The 26,988-nt window shown below is 46.2% G+C and overlaps 1 protein-coding gene and 1 long non-coding RNA gene across 2 annotated transcripts in view; one reads left to right on the top strand and one right to left on the bottom strand.

The window, feature by feature from the left end:
• Window positions 1-224: 224 nt before the first annotated feature.
• On the top strand, window positions 225-26,987 carry LOC125359495. The gene is made up of 3 exons (XR_007212565.1): window positions 225-280; window positions 10,000-10,004; window positions 26,831-26,987. It is a non-coding gene; the product is annotated as an uncharacterized LOC125359495 (long non-coding RNA).
• The window catches only part of Ipo9 (importin 9), a 37,788-nt gene continuing 19,151 nt past the window's right edge, over window positions 8,352-26,988 (bottom strand). Inside the window, exons 9-24 of the mRNA XM_048357258.1 lie at window positions 26,467-26,525; window positions 25,893-26,044; window positions 24,626-24,724; window positions 23,690-23,796; window positions 23,211-23,350; window positions 19,787-19,946; window positions 16,393-16,619; window positions 13,143-13,291; window positions 12,774-12,902; window positions 12,291-12,566; window positions 11,859-12,025; window positions 11,200-11,333; window positions 10,396-10,518; window positions 10,042-10,146; window positions 9,774-9,850; window positions 8,352-9,349 (exon numbers count right to left, since the gene is read on the bottom strand). Of these exons, the coding sequence (XP_048213215.1) occupies window positions 9,239-9,349; window positions 9,774-9,850; window positions 10,042-10,146; window positions 10,396-10,518; window positions 11,200-11,333; window positions 11,859-12,025; window positions 12,291-12,566; window positions 12,774-12,902; window positions 13,143-13,291; window positions 16,393-16,619; window positions 19,787-19,946; window positions 23,211-23,350; window positions 23,690-23,796; window positions 24,626-24,724; window positions 25,893-26,044; window positions 26,467-26,525 (2,215 nt within the window). The 3' untranslated portion in view covers window positions 8,352-9,238. The remainder of the gene's footprint in view (window positions 9,350-9,773; window positions 9,851-10,041; window positions 10,147-10,395; window positions 10,519-11,199; window positions 11,334-11,858; window positions 12,026-12,290; window positions 12,567-12,773; window positions 12,903-13,142; window positions 13,292-16,392; window positions 16,620-19,786; window positions 19,947-23,210; window positions 23,351-23,689; window positions 23,797-24,625; window positions 24,725-25,892; window positions 26,045-26,466; window positions 26,526-26,988) is intronic.

Genomic DNA, 26,988 nt, shown 5'->3' on the forward strand with positions numbered 1-26,988 from the left:
CATGCACGTGTACACACACACACACACACACACACACATGACCCAATAGTATATTAAGAGTTTAGGGGGGGCTGGGGATATAGCCTAGTGGCAAGAGTGCCTGCCTCGGATACACGAGGCCCTAGGTTCGATTCCCCAGCACCACATATACAGAAAACGGCCAGAAGCGGCGCTGTGGCTCAAGTGGCAGAGTGCTAGCCTTGAGCGGGAAGAAGCCAGGGACAGTGCTCAGGCCCTGAGTCCAAGGCCCAGGACTAGCCAAAAAAAAAAAAAAAAAAGAGTTTAGGGAAGAAAGGCAGAAAGAGGAGCTTGCACCCCGTGAGCTGAAATAAGGAGAGGGGAGGCCCCTGCCCCGGGCGCCCTTGCTGCAGGACAGGACGATGGGCCAGCAGGGGCGCGCACCCACACAGGACCTGGCCACGCATGCTAAAGCCGGGAAGAACTGTCTCGCCTCTCCCTTCACTGCTACCTCCAGCGCGCTCAGTGCCATCTGTCTCTTTCCTGCACCGCGAGCTCCATGAGCACAGAGCCCGTGGGTGCATTCGCTGTCACCAGTCCTGGCGGTACGTGCTCAGCCATTGTAGATGGACTGACCCTCAGGTGAAGCTCTGTCTCCTGTCCAAGATGACTCTTTCCTGTGTGTCCTCGGCCCCTTAGGATCTGTCTCCACAGTCTTTTCTCTTTGGTATCTTTAGTTTCTATTTACTTCTTTTTTTCCTAGGAAAAAGAAATCTCTAGTCTTTTTTTCCCGTTTACTGGAAATCTCCAGTCTTTTCGAAAAATAAAATGAAGTTAGGTGCCAGTAGCGCATGCCTGAAATGCGAGCTACTCAGGAAGCTGCGATCAGAAGATCAAGGCCAGCCCAGGTAGAAAATTCCACTATACTCCAATCTCTAGACAGCAAAAAAGCGGGGATGGAGTCAGCTGAGGCGTACGTGGTTAGTACCAGCCTGGCAAGCATTTGGGCCAAGTTCAAACTTAGTACCACCAAGACAGTGGGGGGTGGGAGGGAGAAGGACGGAGGGAAGGAGGAGAAACAGCAAACCACCAAATGAAAACAAAACCTAGAAACCACATACTTCCTGAAACTTGTCCCTTTCTTGCTATTTTTTTTTTTTTTGCTGTCTCCCGTTTTCTCTAGCTAATCTTCCTCCAAGGTTATGTTCTGGCTCACAGTGGCCCCCAACTCTCAGTGGTAATTTCTAGCTGCGAAATTCTAGGAAACCATGTTAGCCCATGGGTCAGAGGGCGAGGGGGTCTGTGGGGGGCTGGGGAGCAGAGCTGGCAGGTCTCAGCAGGGGATGCTGAAGCCTAGTGGCAAAGAGTTGGGATGAACTAGCAATGTTACCATAATGGACCTGAGTCCTAAGAGACACCAGGGAACTGGAAAGGAGTAAGATGGGGACGGATGACAGGACTGGGGTTTATGGAAGTGGAAGAGACTATAGTAGGGTTCCCCTAAATCTCCAAGCAGAACACATAGGAACATTCCCTCTCACCAAGCTAGTGTCTCAGGTCCCGGAGAAGGCAAGAGGTCCTTTCATGGAAAGGGGGTGACAGAGTAATCTCTGATCAGATGAGACAAAGCATGGGCGTGGCCAGCAGGATGACCCCTCCCCCCCCAGCCCCAAGCCTGGAATAGGACCATCAGGAGAATGCTGACAAAGGAATTCATCATCCCCTTGTGCCCTGAGCTGCAAGAAGTTCATTCTCCCAGGTCTCACACCTGGGAAAAGTAGAAGTTGGGCTTCTGTGGCTTCAAAGCCCAGGTCCATGGGACTCCCCCCCCCCCGAACCCCGCCAAGGTCTAGAATGCCCATGGCCATGTCTGGAATATGCCGACTATCCTTAGCATTAGTCTGCATGGCATGGGAAGGTAGGCGCCATGTCTGGGGTGGGGGAAGATGGAGGAGGGGAAGAGCTGTGGCATGCCTGTGACTTGGTTGGGGTCTCGGGGTATGGTCTGAATTTTCTGGGCTGCATGACCAGTCTCCCACCCTTTCCATGTGACGGGCACACTCATTTCCGAGTGTGAAGACTGGCCAGCAGTCCTGAGACCCTCCTGACTTTCCAGGGCTGGGGGGCGGGGCTGCCTGGTCTCTGCATTCCTTCTGCCTGGCTATGGTGGTTTGAGCCACTCACTCTGAGTAGTTTTTTTCCTAATTCCTTCCTCTGGTCAGTGACCTCTTCAGGAGAGTGCCTCCTCCCTTGTCTCCACAGGACCCTGCGGCACTAGCTGTGATCTGCCACACCCCCTGCAGACAGCCCTCAACAGATGCCCCTGGACGCAGGTCCACAGCTGGAAGAGCGCAGGGGGCGGCGGGAGACTGCCAGGCATGTGCTCAAGGTCTCAAGCTTGAGCCGGGGACTCAAGGAACCCGAGTCTCTTTGCTCCAACTCCCCCGGAATAAAACAAGTATCTTTGGTGTCTAACTTTAAGGTTTCTTGCTGTAAATGAAAGACTCTGTCTCCTGAGCTTGTCCCTGTGGGAGGCACCTGAGGGGCTGCAGGGTAGATGAACGGCAGTGGGGTCACCCTCCCTACCATCCGGCTACTTATAAGAAGGGGCACTCTCCCACAAAGGGCACTCCGATGCCTTGGGGAGAGCACCCTCCGAGTGGAGTGGCAAGCTCTAGCTCCTTGGCAGCGTTGGCAGCTTAGACCTCAGGGCCGAGGGGCTGGCCAGGTCCACTCGGGTGGCCTGTGCGAGCCCTTTCTCGGGTACATCTCAGTGGCTACGGACGCAGTCTCAGGCTGCCAAGATCTGGCCTCAGGAGTCTGGAGTGGGGCGGACGGGGAGGGCCAGGTTATCTTTAAATGGCACCTTACTCAGCCCACAGCTCTGCCAGCTGGGCAGGGTGGGAGCAGACGAGTTATTTTGAGATCTGAGGGTGAGAGAGGAAGGCTCTGTTTACAGCTCTTCCCTGTCTGTCCCTACTCCTACTCCTGGGAAGGGCTTAGGGCTACTGGGGGGCCCTTTCCACCCTGGGGTGGGAGGTCTGTTTCTAGCCACCGGCACAAGTGGGGACTGACTGGTGAATCTGCAGAAGCATGGGGTCTTTCTTGGCAATACCAGCAAGGCAGGTTCAGTGTGAGAATGCCATTCGACTTGCGATTCGACCGACCACTAAAATGAAGCCTCATAATGAGGCTTCACTGCAAGTACTTGGTGTTGTGTTGACCTGAATCCTCACACTCACGCCATGAAGGAGATACTAATGTCCTTGCTCTGTGGATTAGGAAGTAGAGACAGAATATGTAAGTACCACAATCACCAAGTTGGTAAGCAGAAGAGTCAGGATTCGAACCCAGGCTGGCTCCAGAGCCCACATTCTGAACCACCAAATAAGTACGGGGCTTGCTCTGCCATTTCCAGGTTCAGTGAGCTCTGGTTTGGTTTTGCTGTGTGGAAATGAACTGTGGTTCTGCCAAACCCATTGGAATCCCCTGCTCAGGAGAGCACTTCCTGGAGGTTACGGGACAGCCCCGGCCTGGCTTCTGTGGCCTCGCTAGTGGAACTCCGGCTCAGGATGAGGAAGAAGTTGGTGAGGGAAATGACATCGCCATCAAGTGCAGAAGAGGTAATCATTTTGTTTTTAGTTGAAACAGTCTGGCTCTATCCTACTTGGTGAGGGAGTGCATTTGTTGTTACTATGGTTTGCTCCCTGCTCCCCTTCCAGAGTGGTGAAGTGGCCCCGGGGTCTCCAGGCCCTGGTCCTGTCCACATGGCTCGGCATCCATGCTCGCCAGCCTGTCTACCTAGCTGTGTGGGACCGAGTGATCTAGGCCGACTCCATGCAACCTTCTCCCTAGGAAGCTCCCTCATCACCAGAAGCCCTGCCAGGGCCAGGCCCGGAACAAACCACACACAGGCCATGGACTTCTCTGCCTACTTGTCTGTGGGACTCTCCTCCCCCCACCAAGCTGTCACACAGAAAAATCACAGCAAGGCAGCTTAGCAAGTGGCAGGCAGAGCTGGCCACCAACTGCTTCTCAGGTGGCTAAGCAGGGCGGCAGTTCCTGCCTTCCAGAGCTGTCATCACCATCTGCAAAACACCTGTCACACTCAAACCCAGAGTCAGAAGAGTGATCTACGGCGGGGAATATGGCCTAGTGGCAAGAGTGTTTGCCTTGTATACATGAAGCCCTGGGTTCGATTCCTTGGCACCACATATATAGAAAACAGCCAGAAGTGGTGCTGTGGCTCAAGTGACAGAGTGCTAGCCTAGAGCAAAAAGAAGCCAGGGACAGTGCTCAGGCCCTGAGTCTAAGCTCCAGACGAGGCCAAAAAAAATTTAAAAAAAATTTTTTAAAAAGGAAGAGTGATTCAAACATAGCTCCCCGACCCCCTGGGGGTGGGGGCGACCATGTCCCATCTCCCCATCGCCGGCACTCTCAAGTCAGCTTCATTGCCAGCCATGGCCGGCGAGGGACCGACCAGTCACCATTTGGCAGATGAGGAAACCAAGGTTTGGAGCTCTCACTTGCCCAGTCCGCTCCCTTTCCAACCACGCAGGCACAAGTCTGGATGTGGGGGCGCTTCCTGGGTCTTCTGGTGAGGCACCTCACTGTTTTCCTTCCCGTAGCTCATCTGCGACAAAATCACATATTCCGCACAGGTAAAGAGACTTGTCTAACTTGCAATTTTAGGAAACCAGCAGTAATGCTGCCCTTTCATCACCTGCTGTAAAGTCAAGACTGGAAAGCCCGGGTTCTCATCCGAGGCGGCTGCTGACCGGCCCCGTCAAGGGAAGGCAGCCGTCTCACAGCTACGAGTTCTATTTGCAATGACTTTAGGGTGTACTGGCACCGAATCCTGGTGAAACACCATCGCCACGGTTCCCATGGCCGTGACAGTGAGCTTTCTCCACGCCCCACGTGGTTACCCGTGGAATGCCCAGCGCCCGGTGGGGCACGCCATTCCCTGGGAGGAACTCACCGCAGTTTTGTAAAACTACTCAAATATTCCACAGCAGGCAGGCATGTTTGAAAACACATTCTTTTTTTTTTGGCCAGTCCTGGGGCTTGGACTCAGGGCCTGAGCACTGTCCCTGGCCTCTTTGCTCAAGGCTAGCACTCTGCCACTTGAGCCACAGCGCCACTTGTGGCCGTTTTCTGTATATATGTGGTGCTGAGGAATCGAACCCAGGGCCTCATGTACACGAGGCAAGCACTCTTGCTACTAGGCCGTATCTCCAGCCCTGGAAACACATTCTTAACTGTACCTGTCCACATCTCATGAACGCATGCACCTCTTCTAGTCACAACCGTAGCCTCGGCCCTTGGTTCTCCCATTTGAGCTACCACGATTTCCCGGGCTCCCCCCGCGCTCCCCTCCAGCCCAGGTGCCAGGTCCTAGTCGCTTGTCTGCTGCAGACTTTTCGAGGTGTCCCGGGAACCCTACATTCCGATGCCTTGGAGGTAGAGGTGCTGGGAGAAGCCAGGGCCTCATGTATGCCAGTTAAATGCTCTACCAGCAAGCCACGCTCACATTCATCTTTAACATTTTTTAATGTGCATATAAGTTTTCAAATTCAAGTTGTTTCATGATGGTCCTTCTGTTCAACACGTCTCCTTTGGAACATGCTTCCCACCCTCATCTGCATGGCAAATGCATGGGAGAGGCAAGCTGCAGACCTGGCAGTAAACACAAGCTGGCGGATTGTGATCTCACACACGGCAGGTTTACACCTGACACCTGTCTCGAGCTGTAAATGTGGTAACAAAAGTTTATTTTGGTCTGAGGTGGTTCAAGTATTGGGATTTAGCAGTTGTTGGCACTTCTGTATTCCTGAGATCTTAGCTGGGGGAGTCAGCTCTTCCTGGCACGTGCTCTGCTAGGGGGCCTCCCTTCTTCATGCCACCCCACCTGCTTTCTACACTGAATTCACTTACTTATCTTGTAGCACTCTCATTTATTGCACTACTGATTTCTGATCCCAAATTAAACCTGCTCCTTGAGAAATGCCCAAGCCTTTCCCGCATCTAACACTAACTTTGATAGCTAGCAGGTCTGATGCTCCCAGAAACAGACAGGAAAACGGAATGGCCAGAAACCCATCTCATGACCTACTATTAGAAGCAAGTCTGGGGCTGGGAATATGGCCTAGTGGTAGAGTGCCTGCCTCCTATACATGAAGCCCTGGGTTCCATGCCCCAGCACCACGTATATAGAAAATGGCCAGAAGTGGCGCTGTGGCTCAAGTGGTAGAGTGCTAGCCTTGAGCAAAAAGAAGCCAGGGACAGTGCTTAGAGCCTCAGTCCAAGGCCCAGGACTGGCCAAAAAACAAAACAAAACAGAAACCAGTCTGCCTAGCTGGGGTTTAAAAGCAGTGCTTCTCACTGGACTATCCTTTAAAGTTCCAAAGTTGTGTCCCTAGATCAGCATTCCCCCTGCATGACACAATTTAAATCTTGGCTATCTTTCTGCTTTTGATGAACACTGATCTGTCAAGGACCCTCTTTTGCTTGGTGCTAGTCTTGAGCTTGAACTCAGCACTCGGGCACTGTCCCTGAGCTTTTGTGCTCAATGCTAGTGCTTGAGCCATAGCCCCACTTCCAGTTTTTTTTTTGGTGTTTAATTGGAGATGAGTCTCACTGACTTTCCTGCCTGGGCTGGTCCCAGCCTCCTGAGTAGCTAAGATTTCCAGGCTGAGCCACCAGTACCTAAGGACCCTCTTTTTGAGCACCCACTGACACACCGAGGGTGGGTACTCTGTACTATCCGCTCTCCCAGTGCAGGGCCACACCCCAGTTCTGGCCTCACTACTGGCACCTACCACTAGAGCCCCCCATCTCCCCAGCCTGCCGCCACGCTCCGTGCCAACCTTCTACAGAGAGCATCCCACATTTTCATGGTTTGTGGTACACAGGACTCAACTGTGGACTTTGCACCAGCGAGGCAGTTAACCCGCAGCCACCCCTACCTTCACATTCGGCTCCTTTTCACAGCTTGTAGATATTTGGACCTCTCCACTTCCTGTTGTCTAAAGTGTGGTGGTCAGCACTCCTCTCTTATCTAGTACCATTTCTCTCACAGCTTCCCTTTTCAGAAAGTGTAAGGCAAAACAGAGCCCACCCATCATCAGAAGGGCCGGACACTGGGGGGGGGGGGGGGGTCATCGGAGCAGAGTGCTGGTGCTCACACCTGTAATCCCGGCTATTCAGGAGGCTGAGATCTGAGGATTATGGTTCTGAGCCAGCCTCATCAGGAACGTCTGTGAGACTCTTACATCTAATTAACAACTATCAAAAGGCTGGAAGTGGTGTGGCTCAAGTGGTAGAGCACTAGCCCTCAGCATAAACAGCTCAGGGACAGCGCCAAGGCCCCTAGTTCAAGCCCCATGATGAGAAAAGAAAAAAAAAAAAGCTTGAAAGCAGGGGGAATAAAGCATTGCTGAGGGACTCAGAAGCTCTTCTGGCGATAGACATGGACGATATGCCCCAATCAGCACGCTCAAAAAGGGCACATTGTTCTGCCAAAGCTCAAGACTCGTCAAACTTAGCTCAGTGATCCTGGTATAGGCCCATTCTTTTGTGCCATGATCATGGCCGACTTAGCCTTGTGAACAGTTTACTGCCTTTAGCACCAGACCCAACCGGGTGAAGCTTCATTCTGTGTTTTTTTTCTGGGTCCCACTTGGCCAGGTCTGCCAACGTTTTCTCTTCTCAGTGACTCCTTAACATCCAGGACAGAAGCAGGATTAGCTTCAGGATCTGGCTGGCTGCAGTCAGCTGTGAACATGTCCACATGGGAACACTGTAACTGAACCACTTCCAATTCACCATGGAGACTGAACAGTAGAGACATCTAGTGGCATGAAGTCATTTCCAGCTATAAAACCCTGAGGCTTCCAGAGTCTGCAGGGTAAATATCCCACAGTGAGACCCCCTCCTTAGGAGATCAAGTCCACTTTCTATGCCATTTCCTTCCTGTAACACCATCACACTAAAGATTGTGGCTATTAAAAATGGGCCACTAATGTGAATGGGGTTTTACTTCCTTCTCAATTATTATAATTCCTATTTACTCCCTGAACCTGCAACAGACTAAAACCTAATTAAGAGATGTGACAGCACCATATGACTTTTTTTGGTAATGTTGGGGATTCAAGCCAGGGCCTTGTACATGCTAGGCAAGCACTCTGCACTCAGCTAGAATCCTAGGCCCCTTAAACATATTTGATCAAACAATACCAATAAAACAAGAATTATTTTGAGCTAAGTTTGCCAGATCCCACTTAGAAAGACTAAACAGGCACTACCCATCCTTCTTTCTCTTCTATTTTATGTTCCTTCTAAAGGGAATCGAAGGCAGAGGTGCTGAGATACCTTATACCATGCAGACTAAATTCATTTGTAAAGATTACTTTACTGTCCTAGAAAAATACAGGTTGCAAATTTGAGGGCTACAACTTAACCACTTTAGAGAGGATTACTGAGGGACAGGGGACAGCCTTTGAATACCAGACTCTGTGGTAATGTGTGAGAGGCATATTAAATATAGTTGGGTCAGGTGGATTTTTAAAAAAAACTCATTTTTTCCCCTTTTATCATTTTTCTAAAAAAGGAAAAACAAATCGCCATCTGTCTGGCTTGTTTTGTGTATGCATGTATATATAGGAACAGCCTGGGGGAGGGCTGTGTCATGCAATGAAGCAAAACCAAGATGACTTCCTGTGACAGAAGAGTCTTAGTGTTGCAGGAGGACGGGAGGGCGGGCGCTGGGAAGGGCGGAGCATGCTGCTGCCCTCACTTGTTCCCACCGAGAACCCGGGCCATCAGAGGCTGCGGGCAGACAGCAGCAGACGGCACGGTGATCTCTCCGGGGAATTCCTATCTGATTACATCAGACGTCCTATGAAAGTCGACAGGTATGTTTTAGAATAAAAATGGTCGTGATTTCCTGTGCTCCTGAGGTGGGGCAAAATAATCCATGAACCCATAATCCTTTTGGGCATGGATGTTTCTGGACTGACCAGCAGAAAACACTAGGAATAGAGCTGGGGGCAGAGCTGGGGAGAAAGAAGGTTCCAGAGATGGGAGATCTTCACAGGGATGCTGGGAAATGTCCTTCGTTCCATCATTCCTAAGTGCCAGCACTGGTGATTGTGGTCTCGATGGTCAGTGTCACTCCAGAAAGCCACTCCAGGCTGGGAAGTGCAGCTCTTGACCAGAGGACTGCAGAACGGTCCGCGGTTGGGCCCAGAGGGGGAGCACAAGTGGCAAGACACCCCTTTTAGATGCCAATAGTCTGTAGAACCCGCCTCTCGTTGTCATTAAGGTGGCCCGAGAACATTATGTAGCAGGGCTGCTGAGCAAACTGGCAGAGGAAGTCTGTGAGATAGGCCTAGGGGGGAGAAAAGGGCATCACTGAGGGTCCTGGGCTCAGCCAGGTGCGGGGAGTGAGGCCCACCGCCAAATGCCACCAGCTTCCTGAGAGATCAGCATTTACTTCCCTGGATAGAATTTAAATATAAGCCAAGGACAAATGCCAGGGGGAACCAAAACATTAACTGTTTCTATGGCTCCATCTCCTACTTCACTCTGGGGACCTTCACTATGTGGCCCAAGAAGCCGGATTACCACAGTGGTAGACAACCCAGGTGAAAAGTGGCAGTCGTCTCCTGCCCTAAGCCCTCCACACTCAGCAGGGCAGGAAGCCCTTTCTGAGGCTCCCCATCAAGTGAAGAACCTTACACAGATATGAGCTCATATCCTGCTTCCTTGCGGGACAATGTCACTTGTAAGACCTCGCCTCTAAACGCACTCACCTGCAGGTCAATCTGATAGAGAGGATCCTTCAGAGCGTCGGGGTCGTCTTCCTCATCATCCTCGTAGTAATCCTCCTCTGTGAGACGCAGCCGAAACGGGCGGGTCAGGACAGAGGCCCAGGATTCCACCCGAATGACGGAAGTCTGATACCTCCCACCTCCCCTTGTAGGTCTACATCTCCCCTTTCTTGGGCACGCCGTCCCCCCTCAGTCTCAGAGTGCAGAGAAAAGGTATTTACCACGGCTGTCCTCTTCTCAAACTGCTTACCATATTTACTAGTAGCAAGAATGTCAGATAGGAGCTGGCCCGCTAAACCATCCTCCTCTTCCTCCTCTTCCTCCTCCTGGTCCTCCCACATGTCATTGGAGTCGTCTACTTGGAAAGGAGAAGCAGCGAGTACGTACTCACGCATTTTCCCTCTTCCAGTCCAGAGGGAAGGCAGCTGCTCTCACCCTCCGCCTCTGGTAACATTTCGTAAGGGGACCTCACAGTGCCAGCCAGAGAGAGGCCATCAATAATCTTTCTTTTTTTCTTTTTACATTAATGACTATACAAACCAAATTGGTAATCTGACCGTTTGTAACTTTGGTCTGCTCGGTTCAGTCTCCTGGGTCTTCGTACCTTGATTCCACTCGGCAGGGGCGGCTTGGCGAGCGGCATTCGCCTCCATGACGTTGGACAGTTCATTAATAATCAGCTTCAGGATCTTGACCAGCAGAGGAATGTTTGTCCAGCGCTCTGGGTCTGGGAAGGAAGGAAAGCCGGCAAGTCAGACTGTCCTGGGTTCATGCTGGCAGCGTTCCCATGCCGGGCAGAGCCACTCACCACGCAGCTCATCATCCCTGACTATTCTTAGCCACCAAAGAATGATTTAAATAACTTTATTCTGCCTCACATTAATAACTTCAAAAGTTGGGAGAGAGAAGAGAGTTCAGAGGTTACAGAAGACCAATTCTTATCAGCAATAAAGCCATGAAGCCAAGTCACTAATCAGAGCACATGTAGTCAGAGCACAAGTAGTCCCTAAAGCTTGTGGTCTGCAGGACAGCACAGGTAACTATAAGCCTACAGTTAAAAAAGACAGCAGCTCCTCTGTATATCACCTTTATAACAACAAAAAGGACAGCAGCTTTACCTAAGATTAATTGTAGTCACAGGCCACAGACAACCTGATAATGAAGAATGCTGACTATGAGTTAAAGCCCCAGAAGGAAGTTAATATTACCCAACACTATTCTTGCCAATGATCAAGCACAAGAAGTATCCATAGAGTCTGAGCCATTGTTGGCCTATACTTTCCTGCTGCTTCTACAACAAAATATCCCTACTGATTAGGTCTGAACACAGATGGAAGTGCACCCCTCCCCCTCCCCTGGGGGTCCTAGCTCCTACAGAGGGGACTGGCGGGACAGCAGCATCACCTACTTTTGGTTGACTTTGAGCGGGTGCGGATGCCTTCATCCATGTTGTAGATCTCTTCTCCCTTCACACGGATGTCCTGTAGCCGTTTGTCATCTGCATTGATGCCATGCTGGAGCAGTTTACACAGCGCCACTGAGCTGGCAAGAGGAGTCAGAAAAGGACAATTAACCACCTGTCCAAGGTCATCAGCCATTATGCCACCTCTCTTGATAGCGAAAATTCAGTTCACAATTAGGAAGGACAACAGAGTTCAGCTGGAAATGGAATGCAGGATTCATGAGATGTTCCACTGAACAAAGCTGGGGAAGGCAAGCACCACCATGGCTGTATGCACTGGGCAGGCCTAGTGGAAGAAATGTCTAGGCTAGCAAGTCAGAAGGCAGGGTAGGAAGGCCTGAGCTTACCACTAGCAGTACTTAGCTGGTAAGGTGTGTTGCAGAGGCGGGTTTCTGGAGAGTAGGTATCAGACATACACGTCTACTGGGTTGATCATTTTGGGGGAATTTCGAGATGGCAGCCATTCAAATATGCAGGTTAGCAAGAAAGAGGGCAAAGGGAACTATGAGGGGCAGTTTGGTATAAACAAAAACCAGTGGTGTTAAGTCAGGGAAGGAAGAAATGTGAGCAGTGGAAGAGTGCTCAGAGAAGAAAGATGGCTCTACCTAACTTTGCCTTCATACTGTCCATAGAACAGGTGCTGTCGGCTTGTCCACTCAGCCATCACAAACTCCAGGGCAGGTTTACCAGTGGGTCCGGGGAGGCTACACAGGAACTCCAAGAGAGGTTCCAGCTGCGTGTGCACCAGATGAGCAAATACCATGATCAGAGACTAGGAGAGAACAAAAAGGACACTTGCTTCAGAGAAACTGATTTCCAAGCCACAGGAGGCAAGAGGAAATGGCCTGCAAAGCTGCCATCGGGGTCCCTGACAGGACAGGTCAACACAGACTTCCTTGTCCACATTTACGAGGCCAGAAGAGACCCAATTTTATTTAACTTCTGAAAGGATAGTACAAGGTGAAACAACTCAGGATCTACACGCTCATTTACATCTCTGGCACGGCTGGGAAAGGCCGACTCCCCGCTGGCCTTACCTGCATGACACTGAGGGTCTCTGCCTGCTGCATCTTACTGAGGATGGCACGAAGAATCTGGTCCAGATTCTCCCCGAGCTCCCGTCCTGCCTTGGAGATGAGGGTGGAGACGAGGCGGCCCACAAAGGCTGCGGTGAACTCTGAGGTGCGGGGGTCCAGAAGCTGGCTCACCACTTGCATCACGTACCACAGTCCGTTGTGACCTTGCTCGTCATGCCACTGGGCTACCTGTTCCAGTGTCACGGATACATAGGCCCGCAAGCACTCGCCACCATTCTGGGGAGACAGAGGTGACAAGCAAGGTTAGCAGTGGGGGTCGGGGGAGGCAGGTGATGACAGGTGGCAGGCCGCCAGCCTGTATGTGGAGATGTTATTCTCTGAGGGCTAAGCACTGGGTTAGGGGTGGGCTCACTGCACTGGAGTCAGGAACGCACTGTTACTGGCTGGGAGCTATTTTCTGCCAGGCCTCTGTGTCTCACATACCTGCATGGTGGCATTATCATCCGTGTGAAGGGTGCACTGTGCCACCGCAGGGAAAGCTTGACAGATGAGAAGCTGGGAAAGGGGGGGCTTTGTATTCCGCACTACTGTGGTCAGGATATCAATGGCTGTCTGAAGGAGAAAAGAAAGAAGAGTCACAACTGTCTTTGGAGTAAGAAACATCCAACAATCAAGATGCTTACTGAGCAGAAAGGACAGAGCAACCCAAGAAAAGGAACAAGTGGTGAGCAGGGCTCTTGGCCTCCTTCTGGGAACTCCCGGCGGCTGCGTGACTTCCAGTCAGGTGGGTAGGACCCGGGGGGCGGGGGGGGGGGAGGGCGCTTGCAGTCCACAGGCCTGGCATCCACTTACTGCGCACAGCCCCGCAGGGATCTTGTCCGCCGGGGCCTGCATGATGCTGACCAGGGTGGGGATGAGCCGCATCTGCATGGGGCCTTGACAAGCTTCGATCTGAGACAGCTCCTTGAAGATGTCTTGAGCCAGCGAGGCAACGACAGGATCTGCAGTGGAGAAGGCGACAGGAAGCCCGCAGCTCACACACCTGCCCCTGGTTTAGTCATGTCTGTTTTATCCTAACTAGTTAAGAACTACAGCACTGATTACATGTCACATATGTGAGACCTAGAGGGGCGGCCACATGAACGACCTGCAAGAACAGGGGAGACGCTAACAATACGCACGTTCTCATCAAGGCAATGATTAGTCACGAGGTTATCCCTAAAACAAAATTCAGCCTTTTTCCTGGGATACATTTTTTGTGTTGTTTTCTGCTATGCAGCCCTGCTGACACAGTAACTGTTCAAACCTAACTCTTAGTAGGTAGTCATGACAGAAAGAACTGTTAAGGACCTTTTTTGTGTAGGGCTGTTTTGGGATAGGGTCTCACTGTGTAGCCAGTAAGTAGCTGGGCACTGGGCATGCTGGTCATCCCAGGCTACAAGAGGAGCACGATGGCTGGTCTACACTCTCAAGCTGCCTGCCTCACCTCCAGAGGGCAGAGATTATAGGCATGTGTCACCATGCCTAGCTAAGATATGAAACTTTACATGGACCTTCTTTATCTATATACTATAAAGTCTTTGTCTGTACAGCATGCAAAAATACATGTAGGGTAATGTTAAAAACCACTGCGGCACTGTTTGTAAGAGGAAAAAAATGGAAACAACCCACTAGCAGAAAAGATAAATCATGATTCAGCCATTTTATGGAATACTGTGTGACAACGGGAAAGAATGACACATCCAAGCATGCAATATGGAAAGCTCTCAGGATGTAGGTTTTTTGTTTTTGTCAGTTGTGGGGCTTGAAATCAGGGCCTAGGTGCTGTCCCTGAGCCTTTTTGCTCAAGGCTAGCACGCTACCACGTTAGGCCACAATCCCACTTCAAGTTTTCTGGTGGTTACTTGGAGATAAGTGTCTTGTGTACTTTACTGCCCAGGCTGGCTTTGAACCGTGATCCTCAAACCTCAACCTCCAGAGTAGCTAGGATTCCAGGTGTGAGCCACAGTGCCTGGATGTATTTTTTTAAACTAAAAAGCAAATCAAGTAAAGTATTTCATATGCTATCCTTATCCTATGAGTGATTCCTACTGCTTTGAGCTTCAATAGTTAGAATACCCTTAATATTTGTCTACTAATAAAGTACTACTTGATATATCCATAACACAAAAGTTAAAATGTATAAAAATATTGAAGAAAAATACAAAACAACACTTGTCATTCTATACCTAGGGATAACTACCTCAATCCCTTAGCATTTGGATTTATTTTCTAAAACCAAAACTTGCTATCTTACCTTCTAGATATTTTTAATTAATTAATTTATTTATTTATTTTCTTAGTACCAAGGTTTAAACTTGAGGCCCTGTGGTTGCTAAGCAGGTGCTCTATCACTTGAGATACTTCGCCAGCCCTTTTGGTGCCAAGTTGTTTTCAGGATAGGGTTATACCAGGCTGGCCTGGCCTGCAATCCTATTTGTGCCTTCCCTTGTCACTGGGAGGATAGGTACAGTCCACTGTACCCAGTCACTGTGTATCTCTTGTAGTTTGGAATGACAGGCATGCCCCACTGTGTCTAGCCATTGATTGAGTCTTTTTGCTTTTGTTTTTATTGTTTGTACTGAGTCTTTTTTTTTTTTTTTTTTGGCCAGTCCTGGGCCTTGGGCTCGGGGCCTGAGCACTGTCCCTGGCTTCTTCCCGCTCAAGGCTAGCACTCTGCCACTTGAGCCACAGTGCTACTTCTGGCTATTTTCTGTATATGTGGTGCTGGGGAATTGAACCCAGGGCCTCATGTATACGAGGCAAGCACTCTTGCCACTAGGCCATATCCCCAGCCCCCTGAGTCTTGAACTCAGGGCCTCTTGCTGGCTTTTTTGCTCAAAGCTGGCACTCTACCACTTAGCCACATTATCTGCTTTTGGCGGTCTAACTGGAGGTAAGATTCTCCCAGACTTGTCTAGGCTGGCTTTGAATCTTGATTCTCAGATCTCAGCCTCCTGAGTAACCCAGTCACCAGTGCCCGGTTGAGTCTTGTGTACTGTTATGCCTTGTTTGTTCTTGAACTTTGATCTTCCATCTGCCTTAGATCTAAGTAGCTAAGATTATAGATTTGAACTACCATAGTCAGCCACAATATCTTTATAATGTAAGCACTTCCCATGGTTTTTGGTTAATATAAAGCCTGTTTTTCAAAAGCTGTACAGTATTTCATTTTATAGACCTATTTTTTGCAATATAAAAAAATTTGTGTTTATGTAACTGTAACTAACCCCTCTGTACATCACCTTTATAATAACAGAAAACATTTGTGCCAGGTGTAGTGATACATGCCTATAACCTCAGCACTAGGAGGTGAAGGTGGAGGTTTGTAAGTTCAAAGCTAGCCTGGTTATATCTCAAAAAACCCCCACAACAACCAAAAAACAACCCAAAGGCTGTGAATACAGCTTGCCCAATGTGTAATGTCCTAGGATGACCCCTAGCACTGCAAACCAACCAATCAATCTGATGATTGACTTTGTTCATCAAGTTCTGACCGTTTCTTATTCTTTTTTTTTTTTTTTTGGCCAGTCTTGGGACTTGAACTCAGGGCCTGAGCACTGTCCCTGACTTCTTTTTGCTCAAGGCTAGCACTCTACCACTTGAGCCTCGGTGACACTTCTGGCCTTTCTCTATATGTGTGCCAGGGCTTCATGTATGCTCAACAGGCACTCTACCACTAGGCCAAATTCCCAGCCCAACATTTCTTATTCTTGAAGTGCTGGAGATCAAACCCAGGGCTTTGTACATGCTAAGCTAATGCTCTACCACTGAGATAGAGCCCCAGGTACCAGGATTTCCTTTTCTAAATTATAGCTCTAGGCAGGCCTCTTCTTCTAGCAAGCTTTTCATTTAGTTACTTAATTTCCTACTCTACATCAGAGTTTTGGATTCTACTTCTTGCTGTTGGCCTTTTATTCACGATCTTTCTCCCTCAGTCCTTATTCTACTTTTTAACACTGTTCTATCTATGGTCCAACTCTTTCCTTTGCTAACTGAAAGCCACATACATCTCTGCATATGATGCTTAAGACCAGCACCAATCATCCTTCCTTAAGCATACCATTACTGTACTTGAGGAAAATGGCGATGGTAAAGGGGCAGATTTTGCTTTCCATGCTTGCTGTGAATTCTGGGTCTACAGTACAAACGATGCACAAGGTCTCCATAACCAGGTTGAGGACCTCGGAGCTGAACTGGGCTGCGAGGTGAATTAGGCCATCGAGGATGCTGGGGAGGAAGGGCTGAAGCACATGGGTGCTTTCTGAGACTTTCAATTGGTCACAGTAACTAGAGAGAGAGAGAGAGAGAGAGAAGCAAAAATTATTCACAAGCAGATCCTTTACTTCCCAATCTCACAGCATTTATTCATTCTCTTACACACACATACCTGTCATCCAACCATCCATCCATCCGTCCGTCCATCTATATCTTTCCTATTTCTTTTTTTTACTTCTGTGGTGCTAGTGATTAAACCCAGGGCTTCACACACACTAAACATGTGATATACTACTAAGTTATACCCACAGTCCATTTTCCACTCTTTGTTGTGAGTGTGTGTGTGTGTGTGTGTGTGTGTGTGTGTGTGTGTATTTGGAGTTTAAGTCAACTGGGTTTAATCTGGGTTAAACAGGGTTTAAACTGGGGGCTGTTCCTTAGATTTTTTGATCAAGGCTAGTGCTCTACCACTTGAGCCACTTCTGGCTTTTTGATGGCTAATTGGAGGCAAGAGTCTCACGAATTTTCTGCCTGGACTAGCTTCAAACTGTGATTCTCAGATCTCAGCCTCCTGAGTAGCTAGGATTACAGGTGTGAGCCACCAGTACTGGCTGCTATTTTCTTTAAAATTTCATCCCTCTCCTTTTGTGTTGAAGCAAATCCATCCATATCAATTGATCAAAATTGCTGATATTAAATTAAATACTTCAACATTCTTCAGACTAATTGCTGCTTTAGGCAGTCCTAAGATTCGGATATGCATATTTCCATTATTTTACAAAATATTGCTTAAGGTTTTTCAATACAATTTTTAGAAGATTACATTTTAATTATCATGATTTGTCACTACTTTTTTGCATCTCAAAATAAATTCAATTAATATAAACATTATATACAATTAGTATTTGTCTGTGGGTTCAAAGTTAACTCTTCGGCCCAGGCTGGCTTTAAACCTCAATCCTCAGATCTCAGCCTCCTGGAGTATCTAGGATTATAGGCTGGAGCCACCAGCACCTGGCAGATTCAAAGTTCTATAATGCATAGTTGAATTATATTTACCTCTGCAGTATTTACTGGATGCTGCTTATCATGTCCAACAGGGATACAATTGTTCCAAATGAACTGCCTACATCTCAACTTGGCTTTTTCTTTAGTATGGAAGTTAAGCTAAATAGTAACAAAAACTTTGTTTCTATGTTCTAAGACCTTATCTCAGAAATAAGATTCTCACTGGGCACAAGAAATGGTTTTGTTATTGTTTTTGTTTCTAAGTGTCTAATAGTCGTATTACTTGTATTAGTGTCAAAGCTCCACAATGATCTCAGCCTCCTGAGTAGATAGGATTACAGGCGTGAGTCACTGGCACAGGGCCATAAACAAACATTTTAAATATGAAGCAAAGAATGAAATGTTTTGTATAGTAATCTCCCCAGAGAAAATGAAAATAAGTATGCTTGACACATAGTGCTGCCCCTCTAAAACAACCTACAAAGTCATGTGTTTATTTTACCCAAGTATTTTCACATTCATACCAAATACTTCTCAGTTTGCAACTTTGACTATTTCTATAAAACCACAACACAAAGCTGGGCATTGGTGGCTCGCACCTGTAATCCTAGTCAGTCAGGAGGCTGAGATCGGAGGATTGTGGTTTGAAGCCAGTCCAGGCAGGAAAGTTTGTGAAACTTTTATCTCTGTAAACTACAAAAATAGTTGGAAGTGGAGCTGTGGCTCAAGTAGTAGAGCACTACCCTTGAGGATAAAGAAGCTCAGAGACAGCGTCCAGGCTCTGAGGTTTAGATCCAGAATTGGCATCAAACCAAACAAACAAAATCATACTAGACAGTAAACAAATCTTCTCTGGTTCTACTCCTGTTCATAGATTTTAACATTTTTTTTGTCATTATTTAGTTGACAATTGCTTTTACTCTTACACTGAAACTTGTCACAGGATCTTTCTTTTTTTTTAATACAGCAAGAAATAATATATATAAATAAAATCAAGTTTCACAAAGGTCAAAATCAACACAAACATGGTTAACTGTTCTACAGCCCAGAAGAACTTGTATCAGTTATGTAGTAATCAGGTTAGAGCTTCTTCTCATTTAGAGGTCTCAGAGCTTGCTGAAAAAAGTCATTTTTGGTGTTCTGCGGTTTAAACTCAGGGACTCACAACTTGCTAGGCAGGTGCTCTATCATTTAAGCCATAATAGCACTTTAATGACTCATTAAATTAATTTAAAAATGAGCTGGGAGTGTGGCTTAGTGGTAGCGTGTCTGCCTAGCATGCATGAAGCCTCAGGTTCGATTCTCAGTACCACATAAACAGAAAAAGCCAAAAGTCACTCTGTGGCTCAAGTGGTAGAGCACTAACCTTGAGCAAAAGGCAATAAATAATAAAGGAAGAAATAATAAACCATAATTTAAAGAGTTGCTTTAGTTGGAATGCTGATCTTAACATTTAATTAATCTATTTAAATGCTGACCACACAGGCAACTCCCCCATGCTTTCTAAAGATAAATACAACAATACACAGCATCTTAAACTGTCTCAAAAGGTAAGAAGCCAGGGAAGGCAGGTGGAAGATGAATTTACATTGATAACGTTTAGGATTCAACGGAAACATTTAAGTTTGGATCTTAAGACATTCCTTAAAACAGGGCTAGAGATGTGACTGAAAGGGCAGAGTGCTGGCCTAGCAAGCATGAAGCTCATAATTCAAACCCCAGTACCATTAAAAAAAAAATGGGTATTTTTACCTTTGCATTTTTTGGTGCTGGTACTTACTTGGGCTTGAACTCAGGGCCCAAGTACCATCTCTGAACGTTTCTGCTCAAGAATGAAAAACAACAGGGACTAGGAGGACATGCTCTGCTCACAAAAGCCAGGTCACTTGTAGAGATGCTTCCCCCTTTCCCCAACCCCCATTTTGAAGAAGATCTTCAGAAGAAATTTCCAAACAACTTAATAGACTAAACAACCACAGTTTGAGGGGCTGGGAATATGGCCTAGTGGCAGGAGTGCTTGCCTCGTATACATGAAGCCCTGGGTTCGATTCCCCAGCACCACATATATAGAAAACTGCCAGAAGTGACGCTATGGCTCAAGTGGCCGAGTCCAAGGCCCAGGACTGGCAAAAAGCAAAACAAAACAAAAAAAACAACAACCACGGTTTGAGATATTGGCTGAGTCATTTTTTCTTACAGCAATTCTTGTTACCACAGGGTAGCATACTCACCCCCAGATGGCTCTCACAGCAGAAATTCGAACTGATGGTGGTTGTGACTCATGAAGACCACTAACTGTCGCCTGCAGGAACTGCTGGATCAGTTCAGGGGACATAGCAACAGTGAAGCGACTGGCAGCCCAAAGTGCTCGACCCAAGAGGAAAGGAGACACTGGGAGAAAGAGAACAATCACAGGTTGGACAATACAAAGTTCCTGTACGTGCCTGCCTTCCCTTCACAACTCCATTCCTCAAACGTTCACAAAAACCGAATGCTATGGAATATACACAACTTACTTGAGAAAAAAAAGTATCTCACAAGAAAGAGGCAAGTATGTATACAGAACTAATTTTACTGTCCAAATTTACTGACTGTTGGCATGAGATCTAGAATATTCTGAGGCTAAGACTTTACTATCCCAGTTCCATCCTAGCCCTCACTATTCTTTAAGCCTTCTAAATGTCTTCTGCATTTCTACTTTTCTTCCTACCTTTTTGCCTTTACTGGAACATTAACTACAGTTCTGCCAGTGAGTTCTACAGTTCACCCAATAAAGACTTCCTTAGCCTAGATGTGGTGGCTCACATCTATAATCTCAGCTGCTCAGGAAGTAAAGATCAGGAAAGTTTGATGTCAGCTCATCAGACTCTGTCTTAACCAATTAACCAGGCATGGTTAATTCCAGCTATGTTGGAGATGTGGTCTAAGGACCACTCTGGACAAAAATGAGAGATTCTATCTGAAAATGAAGCAAAAAAGGGCTGGGAAGCTGGGCGTGGGTGCCTCACGCCTGTAATCTTAGCTACTCAGGAGGCTGAGATTCGAGGACCCTGGATTGATGCCAGCCCAGGCAGGAAAGTCTGTGAGATGCTTATCTCCAATAAACTACTCAAAAATGCCAGAAGTGGTAGAGCACTCGCCTTGAGCAAAAGAAGGCTCATATCTGCAATCTAGTTACTCAGGAGACTAAGATCTGAGAATCGTGGTTCAAAGCCAGCCCAGACAGACAAATCCGAAAGACTATCTTCAATTAACCAGCAAAATGCTAGAAATGGGGGCTGGGAAAATGGCCTAGTGGCAAGAGTGCTTGCCTCGTATACATGAGGCCCTGGGTTTGATTCCTCAGCACCACATATACAGAAAATGGCCAGAAGTGGCGCTGTGGCTCAAGTGGCAGAGTGCTAGCCTTGAGCAAAAAAGAAGCCAGGGACAGTGCTCAGGCCCTGAGTTCACGGCATAGGACTGGCAATAACAAAAAAAAAAAAAAAATGCTAGAAATGGAATGTAGCTCAGGTGTTAAGAATGCCAGCCTTGAGCACAGAAGCAAAGCAAGAGCTTGAGGCCTTGAGTTCAAGCCTCAGTATCAGCATGAGCATGCATAATACATGTACGTACACATACACAAAGCTTGGGATTTGTGTTAAGTTTTAAGATGGTAAAGGTATGTATAGACTGAAGTGTTTAAGAATGGCTGGTATAGAAAAGCATTTTTGTCCTTGGACTTGAGTATCTGATGCTTTTGCTCACTGGCTGGCGCTCTACTACCTGAGCCACGCCTCCAAACTCCAAGAAAAGCTTTTAATTATAGAAGGACATGATGTGCCTTTTTGAAATACTGATTTTGAAACAAAAATTTGAAGTTCTTTGCTAGGCAAACTTTGTAAGAAATATGTTAATGTAGTCATTCTTTCCCTAGAAATGACTTGATTTCATCTTACTGAAAATGTATTCTTTTTCTAATAAACTTTCCTATCACTTTCACCAGACTTTAAGTCTTGTAGTTTTTCTCTCATTGTACACAAGACAGAGGTAACTCTATCAGATGTCAGTAATATTCTGCCCCTGTCCCCTGGCAATAAGCACAAAGGTCTCCAGACATTGTCTAACGTTCCCTGGGTTCCAAATGAACCTCTGGCCTATTCCTTTCAGTCTCTCTCATTAATTGTTTCTTTTAAGGCTGGAGAACCAGAGCTGTGCTCCATTGCCACCATGTTCTCTGGCCTAGGCTGCTTCCCAGTCCATTCAGAATTCCATGGAGCATGGAGCTCAGGGTGGGCAAGAGGGCAGGGAAGAGAGACACAAGAAGTTTTAGGCAGCTCTCTTGGCTTGGGCCTTGGAGATATACTGGGAGGCTTTTGAAAAAAGGAATTTAGGAAAGAGAGAAAGAGAGAGAAAAAGGAAAGAAAGAAAGGAAGAAAGATGTCAATAGGCTCCAGAAACCTCAACACTTTCATTTATGTAATTATGGAATTCATTTCATTCATGTACATGGCAATGCACTCTAGAATCCAATGATACATTAGACATGATTTCTATTCTTAAAAGACTTTATGCTCTAATAGGAGAGAGAAAACATGCTCATCAACTACAACACAGCACATTATATAACACAGGCAGAGTGAAACAAGATCTTCCCCATGGATCTGAGCTCTGGATGTGCAATCATCTTAATTTTGTGATTCAGAGAGTGGAAGTGATGGACTGACATATATCTAATTAGAATTACAGAACACAGTGTTTTCAAAATGATGTAAGCGACTCTAAAAGACTGAGAATGGGACAAACAATACCCATGTCTCATAAGTGAAGAACTAAGAATGGAAGAAAAGATAGTATTTTGGAATGGAGAGGTGGCTCTCAGGATGAGTAACGTTATCTTCACATTGTAGGATAACATAACTATTAGCTATGATCTGGAGGAATCAACTCTTAGTAGTAGTAAAGGCTACTTTTTTTGTTTTGTGTTAGTCCAGGGACTTGAACTCAAGGCCTAGGTGCTGTCCCTGAGCTTTTTTGCTCAAGGCCAGCACTCTACCACTTGAGCCACAGTTCCCTTTCCATCTTTGAGTAGTTAATTAAAGATAAGAGTCTCACAAAACTTTCCTGTTCAGGTTAAGATTGAACTGTCATTCTCAGATCTCAGCCTTCTGAGTAGCTAGTATTGCAGTCGTGAGCCATCTGTTCCTGGCTTAAAGGCTACTTTTTAAGGTAATCAGTCAATATAGATGAGAATGTTACACGTCTATTATTTGGGTATTGGTTAAGGATATATTTTGAGAAAAGCGACAGGAATCTAACAAGAATCTAACAAGCCAGGTACCCTGGCTCTATTGATATGCCAACGTAAGCCAATTCTTAAGGTGTAACAACCAGATCACATTTCATTCAAATGGCAAAAAACTGTCGTGGATGGGAGTACCAAATTGAGAGGACACCTGAATGGCATGCATGAATTATGGAGGCATTAGTCTCCTAGTAGGAGAAGCATGAACCAAGGTCACTGGGGTGTATTACGGGTTGAGATGAACTTGAGCTCAGGGTACAAATAATTTTTGCCCCAAGTACACAAGAATACCTAGGTGACCAAGTGGAGAAAACTCTTGCTGACAGGTCAACACAGTTCTTGTGGAATCTTGGGCAAGCACTAAAGCATACCTGAGAGGTTGAGGTCTGTAAGGATGACATTGGTCAGGAAGCCATGCATGTCGAACTGGATCCTGCCACTTTTCACACTGTCGGTGATGATGGACTTCACCGAGCCAAGGGCGAGCATGCAGGCCTCGTGGATCTTCCACCTGCAGAAGGGACACCACGGCTGGTAAAGCAAATTACACTGCACAAAAAGAGAAATATCTGGGAGAACTAGATTCAGAAAAGGGGATTCCAGCACAATATGTCCACTAAGAGCTACTTATAGACGCCCCCAATCCAGACACTGTTAGTAAATTGCACAGTTTTCTGCTTAGAAACAAAATAAAAGCCCTTCCTTTGAGAGAGGCAGGGTATTCAAGAGAGGGGGAAATGACAGCATTTTAAGCAATTACTTTAGGGTTAGGAAGGGCTGCTTGAGAGAAAAGCACGGGTTTGCGCGCCTCAGATGTGACGCCTCCCGCCGCCACGCTGCACATTCTTACCAGTGCTCTGCCCCGCTGGTTTTGGTTTGTTCTGCTTCTTGTAAATGCCGAGTGCCCGCAGCAGCCAGGGCCACTGCACTCTCGTTCTGGAAATCTGTGGCCACAGCCTAGTGAGAGGAGAAAAATGTGCACAGTAAATGTATTTTATGTAAGTTGCATTAGTCAGGACTGTTACGGAGTGAATGGCTCAAACTCTTCAAAGCGACACACTAAACTGTGAGGGCCTCCACAGTATTGTAAGGTTGATTGTCCCCTTTGGCTTTGGCTGCATTAAACAGAACGTAAGTAAAAATGATAGTCAGCTTTGGATAACAACGGGGTAGTTATTTATTTTTTGGAACCTAATCATGAAAAAAATAAGGCTATTTTAGTAATTGAAAACTAATATATACATATGGCCATGTTGGGGATGTAACCCACAGCCTTATGCATATTGCTCTAGCACTGACCTAGTCCCCCTATAGTCAGTCCCTGTAATCCTTCACAGGTACCTTAAAAATATTAGATGATAACCAAGAGTGATCCACCAGCAAGCCTCCTACCCAACAGGAAGCAACGGGCAACTTGTTCATAGCATTTCAGCCTAGAGGCAACACTAGGCTCTAGTCAGAGAAGCCAAAGAAAATGAGCAGATGTTTGTATGTTCATCTCTCAGCAGTCTTTTTTAAGATTTATACAAGAGTCTTGTTGAGGGAAGGATTAAATCCAAGTATTCCTGACTCAACTCTTAGTCATTAAACACTTTATCTTCGGAAAAATTTTGGAAGTCTAATATTTACTTATAAATCAGAACCAGAAGTTAGAATTTCTGTCTTAGATTTGACCTGAGAGTTCTCTTGTATCCCGAGTGAAATAACAGCACTAACTGGTGTTAGATAGCTAGGCAGAGGAAACCCTCAAGGGATGGAGGAGAATTATTAGGCTAAAATATCTTACCAACAACAGGTCTTGAGCTGCAATCCTAACAGTGTAGGAGAAAGTGTCATCATCTTCATCTTCTACAAACTGTTGAGGGTTCGCGGTCCATACTTTAATCTGGAAAGATAATGTTAGGTCTGTTTAAGGCCATCAATGTGTTACTTTTTTGCATCAAAAGACACAGAAGGTTGTCAACATTTTATCCTGAGCAAAAGTGTAGCTTTAAAAGCCATTTCTTTTTGTTGTATGTGGAAAAGACATTAATCAGTAGCCAGAGCCTAACAAAAGCTCTCTTTGGACAAGCAGGCTTGGAGAAGTTCAAACTTGTATATCCTCATGCATTTGCATAAATGTTCTTGGCATACTGAGCACAAAGGAATGCCAGATTTCATGAGGTTATCATTTCCCCCTCTAGTGTAAATATTCTTCAAGAAAATAAGCAAGATACGGTCCAATTAGGAGAAAACATCTTGTACCCTATTCTCCTGATGGCTTACTTCATTGCTACACTTTATTTGTAAACTAAGATGGACGAAAGCAAGGTAGCTCTGCTGTCCAGGACTGTTGCTATGCAGAGCACTCATGTGGGGTCACTTGGGTAAAGATTGAAAGGTATATTTTTTTTCTGCTATTTACATCAACAGCCTTGTCTTATTCTTGATTGCTCTCTTCTGGTTTTAATGATCCACTAGCCGGGTTAATAATTTGATCACTACATTTCACTATTTATAGGGAAGGAACAAGTGCTCTTAGATGCTACGATCATTGGGTAATAGTCTTACAGAGATTTTCCTATTGGAAAAAAAGCATTCCAGGAAGTTGAAACATGTTTTGTTATGGGGAGAGTGGCAAGGGGAGGGAGCAGACAAATGAAGAGAGGAAGGTCAGGCAAATACAGACATTATATTCAATGTACCTTATGCAAAAAGCTGAACTATTTAACGTGAGGGTATGGATGGGTTTGGAAAAGTGAGAAGAATGTTGGAAGGAGGGACACTGATCAGGATGTATCGTACTCATAATCTCACTTGTTGAAAGGAAACCCTTTTGTATAGCTACTTAAAATTTAAAAAATAATGAAAGAGAAAAAAGAAAAAGAATGTTCTGAAAGCACAACTACTTAACATAGGAGTTGATCAAACTCCAAAGATGTGGCAATAAAACGATGCCAAAGCTTTCCTAGAAACTTCACATGCCGGACCACCCTAGAGTCTATCTTTAGAAATCAAGTGTTTACTTGACCAAGACTAGACATTCATGAAGCTGCCTCCTGAATACTACTTACCTGCTCTTCAGTGATCTGCATGTACAGGATAATATAGTAGATCAACTCAGGCAAGGCTTTCTTAACAGTGCTTTTGAATTTGCTATTTTCTAGCAGGGCATGGACAAATTCAAAAATGCTAAAGACGAGATTTTCAAATCCCAGGACTTCACCTATAGCAAACACACAAAAGAAGAAATTGATGATATGACAGTGAAAGGAATGCATGTACGCTGGAAATAAAGTACATTATAAACAAGGAAATAAAGAATTTGCTAATTACTACATCTGAAGGCTTGGTTGAGGGAGCTGTAGAATCAAAGAAAGGAACTGTAGATAGTAATTCGTCTTTGGAATGAAAGAGTAAGAAAATACTAGATGTATATTCCAGTATGTCTATTTTTTATCAAAAATATTTACAAATATTGAAAACAGAAACGGATATACCATTTCCTGGGACTTGAGAATTAACTCAATTAGAAAACTCACTTAAGAAAAGGAAACCTCTATGTTACTGCTTTTTTCTGCCTTTGATATTTTTTCTCCTGATTTCTTCCTAAATGGTATTCCCATTAAGATCAGATAAACTACGTACCATCCGAATCCACAGGATCTTCTACTTCTTCTGTGTAATTTACTTCTGTTCTCACATAAGTATGATGAAGATTAAAGAAATAGAATCTGGGGGCTGGGAATATGGCCTAGTGGTAGAGTGCTTGCCTTTGCATATACATGAAGCCCTGGGTTTGATTCCTCAGCACCACACATATAGAAAAAGCCAGAAGTGGTGCTGTGGCTCAAGTGGTAGAGTGCTAGCTAGCCTTGAGCAAAAAGAAGCCAAGGACAGTGCTCAAGCCCTGAGTTTCAAGCCCCAGGACAAGGAAAAGAGAGAGAGAGAGAGAGAGAGAGAGAGAGAGAGAGAGAGAGAGAGAGAGAGAGAGAGAGAGAGAGAGAGACAGAAATAGAATCTAGAGCCTGCTTTACATAGCTCTACAAGGCAGTGTTATATATTCCAATACTAGGAGTACACACTTAAAAGTATAGCCATATGAATGTGAAACCCAAGACTAGATTCCCAATTACAGGTGGCAATGGGTCCCTCCAGCTTTCAGGAAAG

Source organism: Perognathus longimembris, chromosome 11, assembly GCF_023159225.1.
Source record: "Perognathus longimembris pacificus isolate PPM17 chromosome 11, ASM2315922v1, whole genome shotgun sequence".
NCBI classification, from domain to species: Eukaryota; Metazoa; Chordata; class Mammalia; order Rodentia; family Heteromyidae; genus Perognathus; species Perognathus longimembris.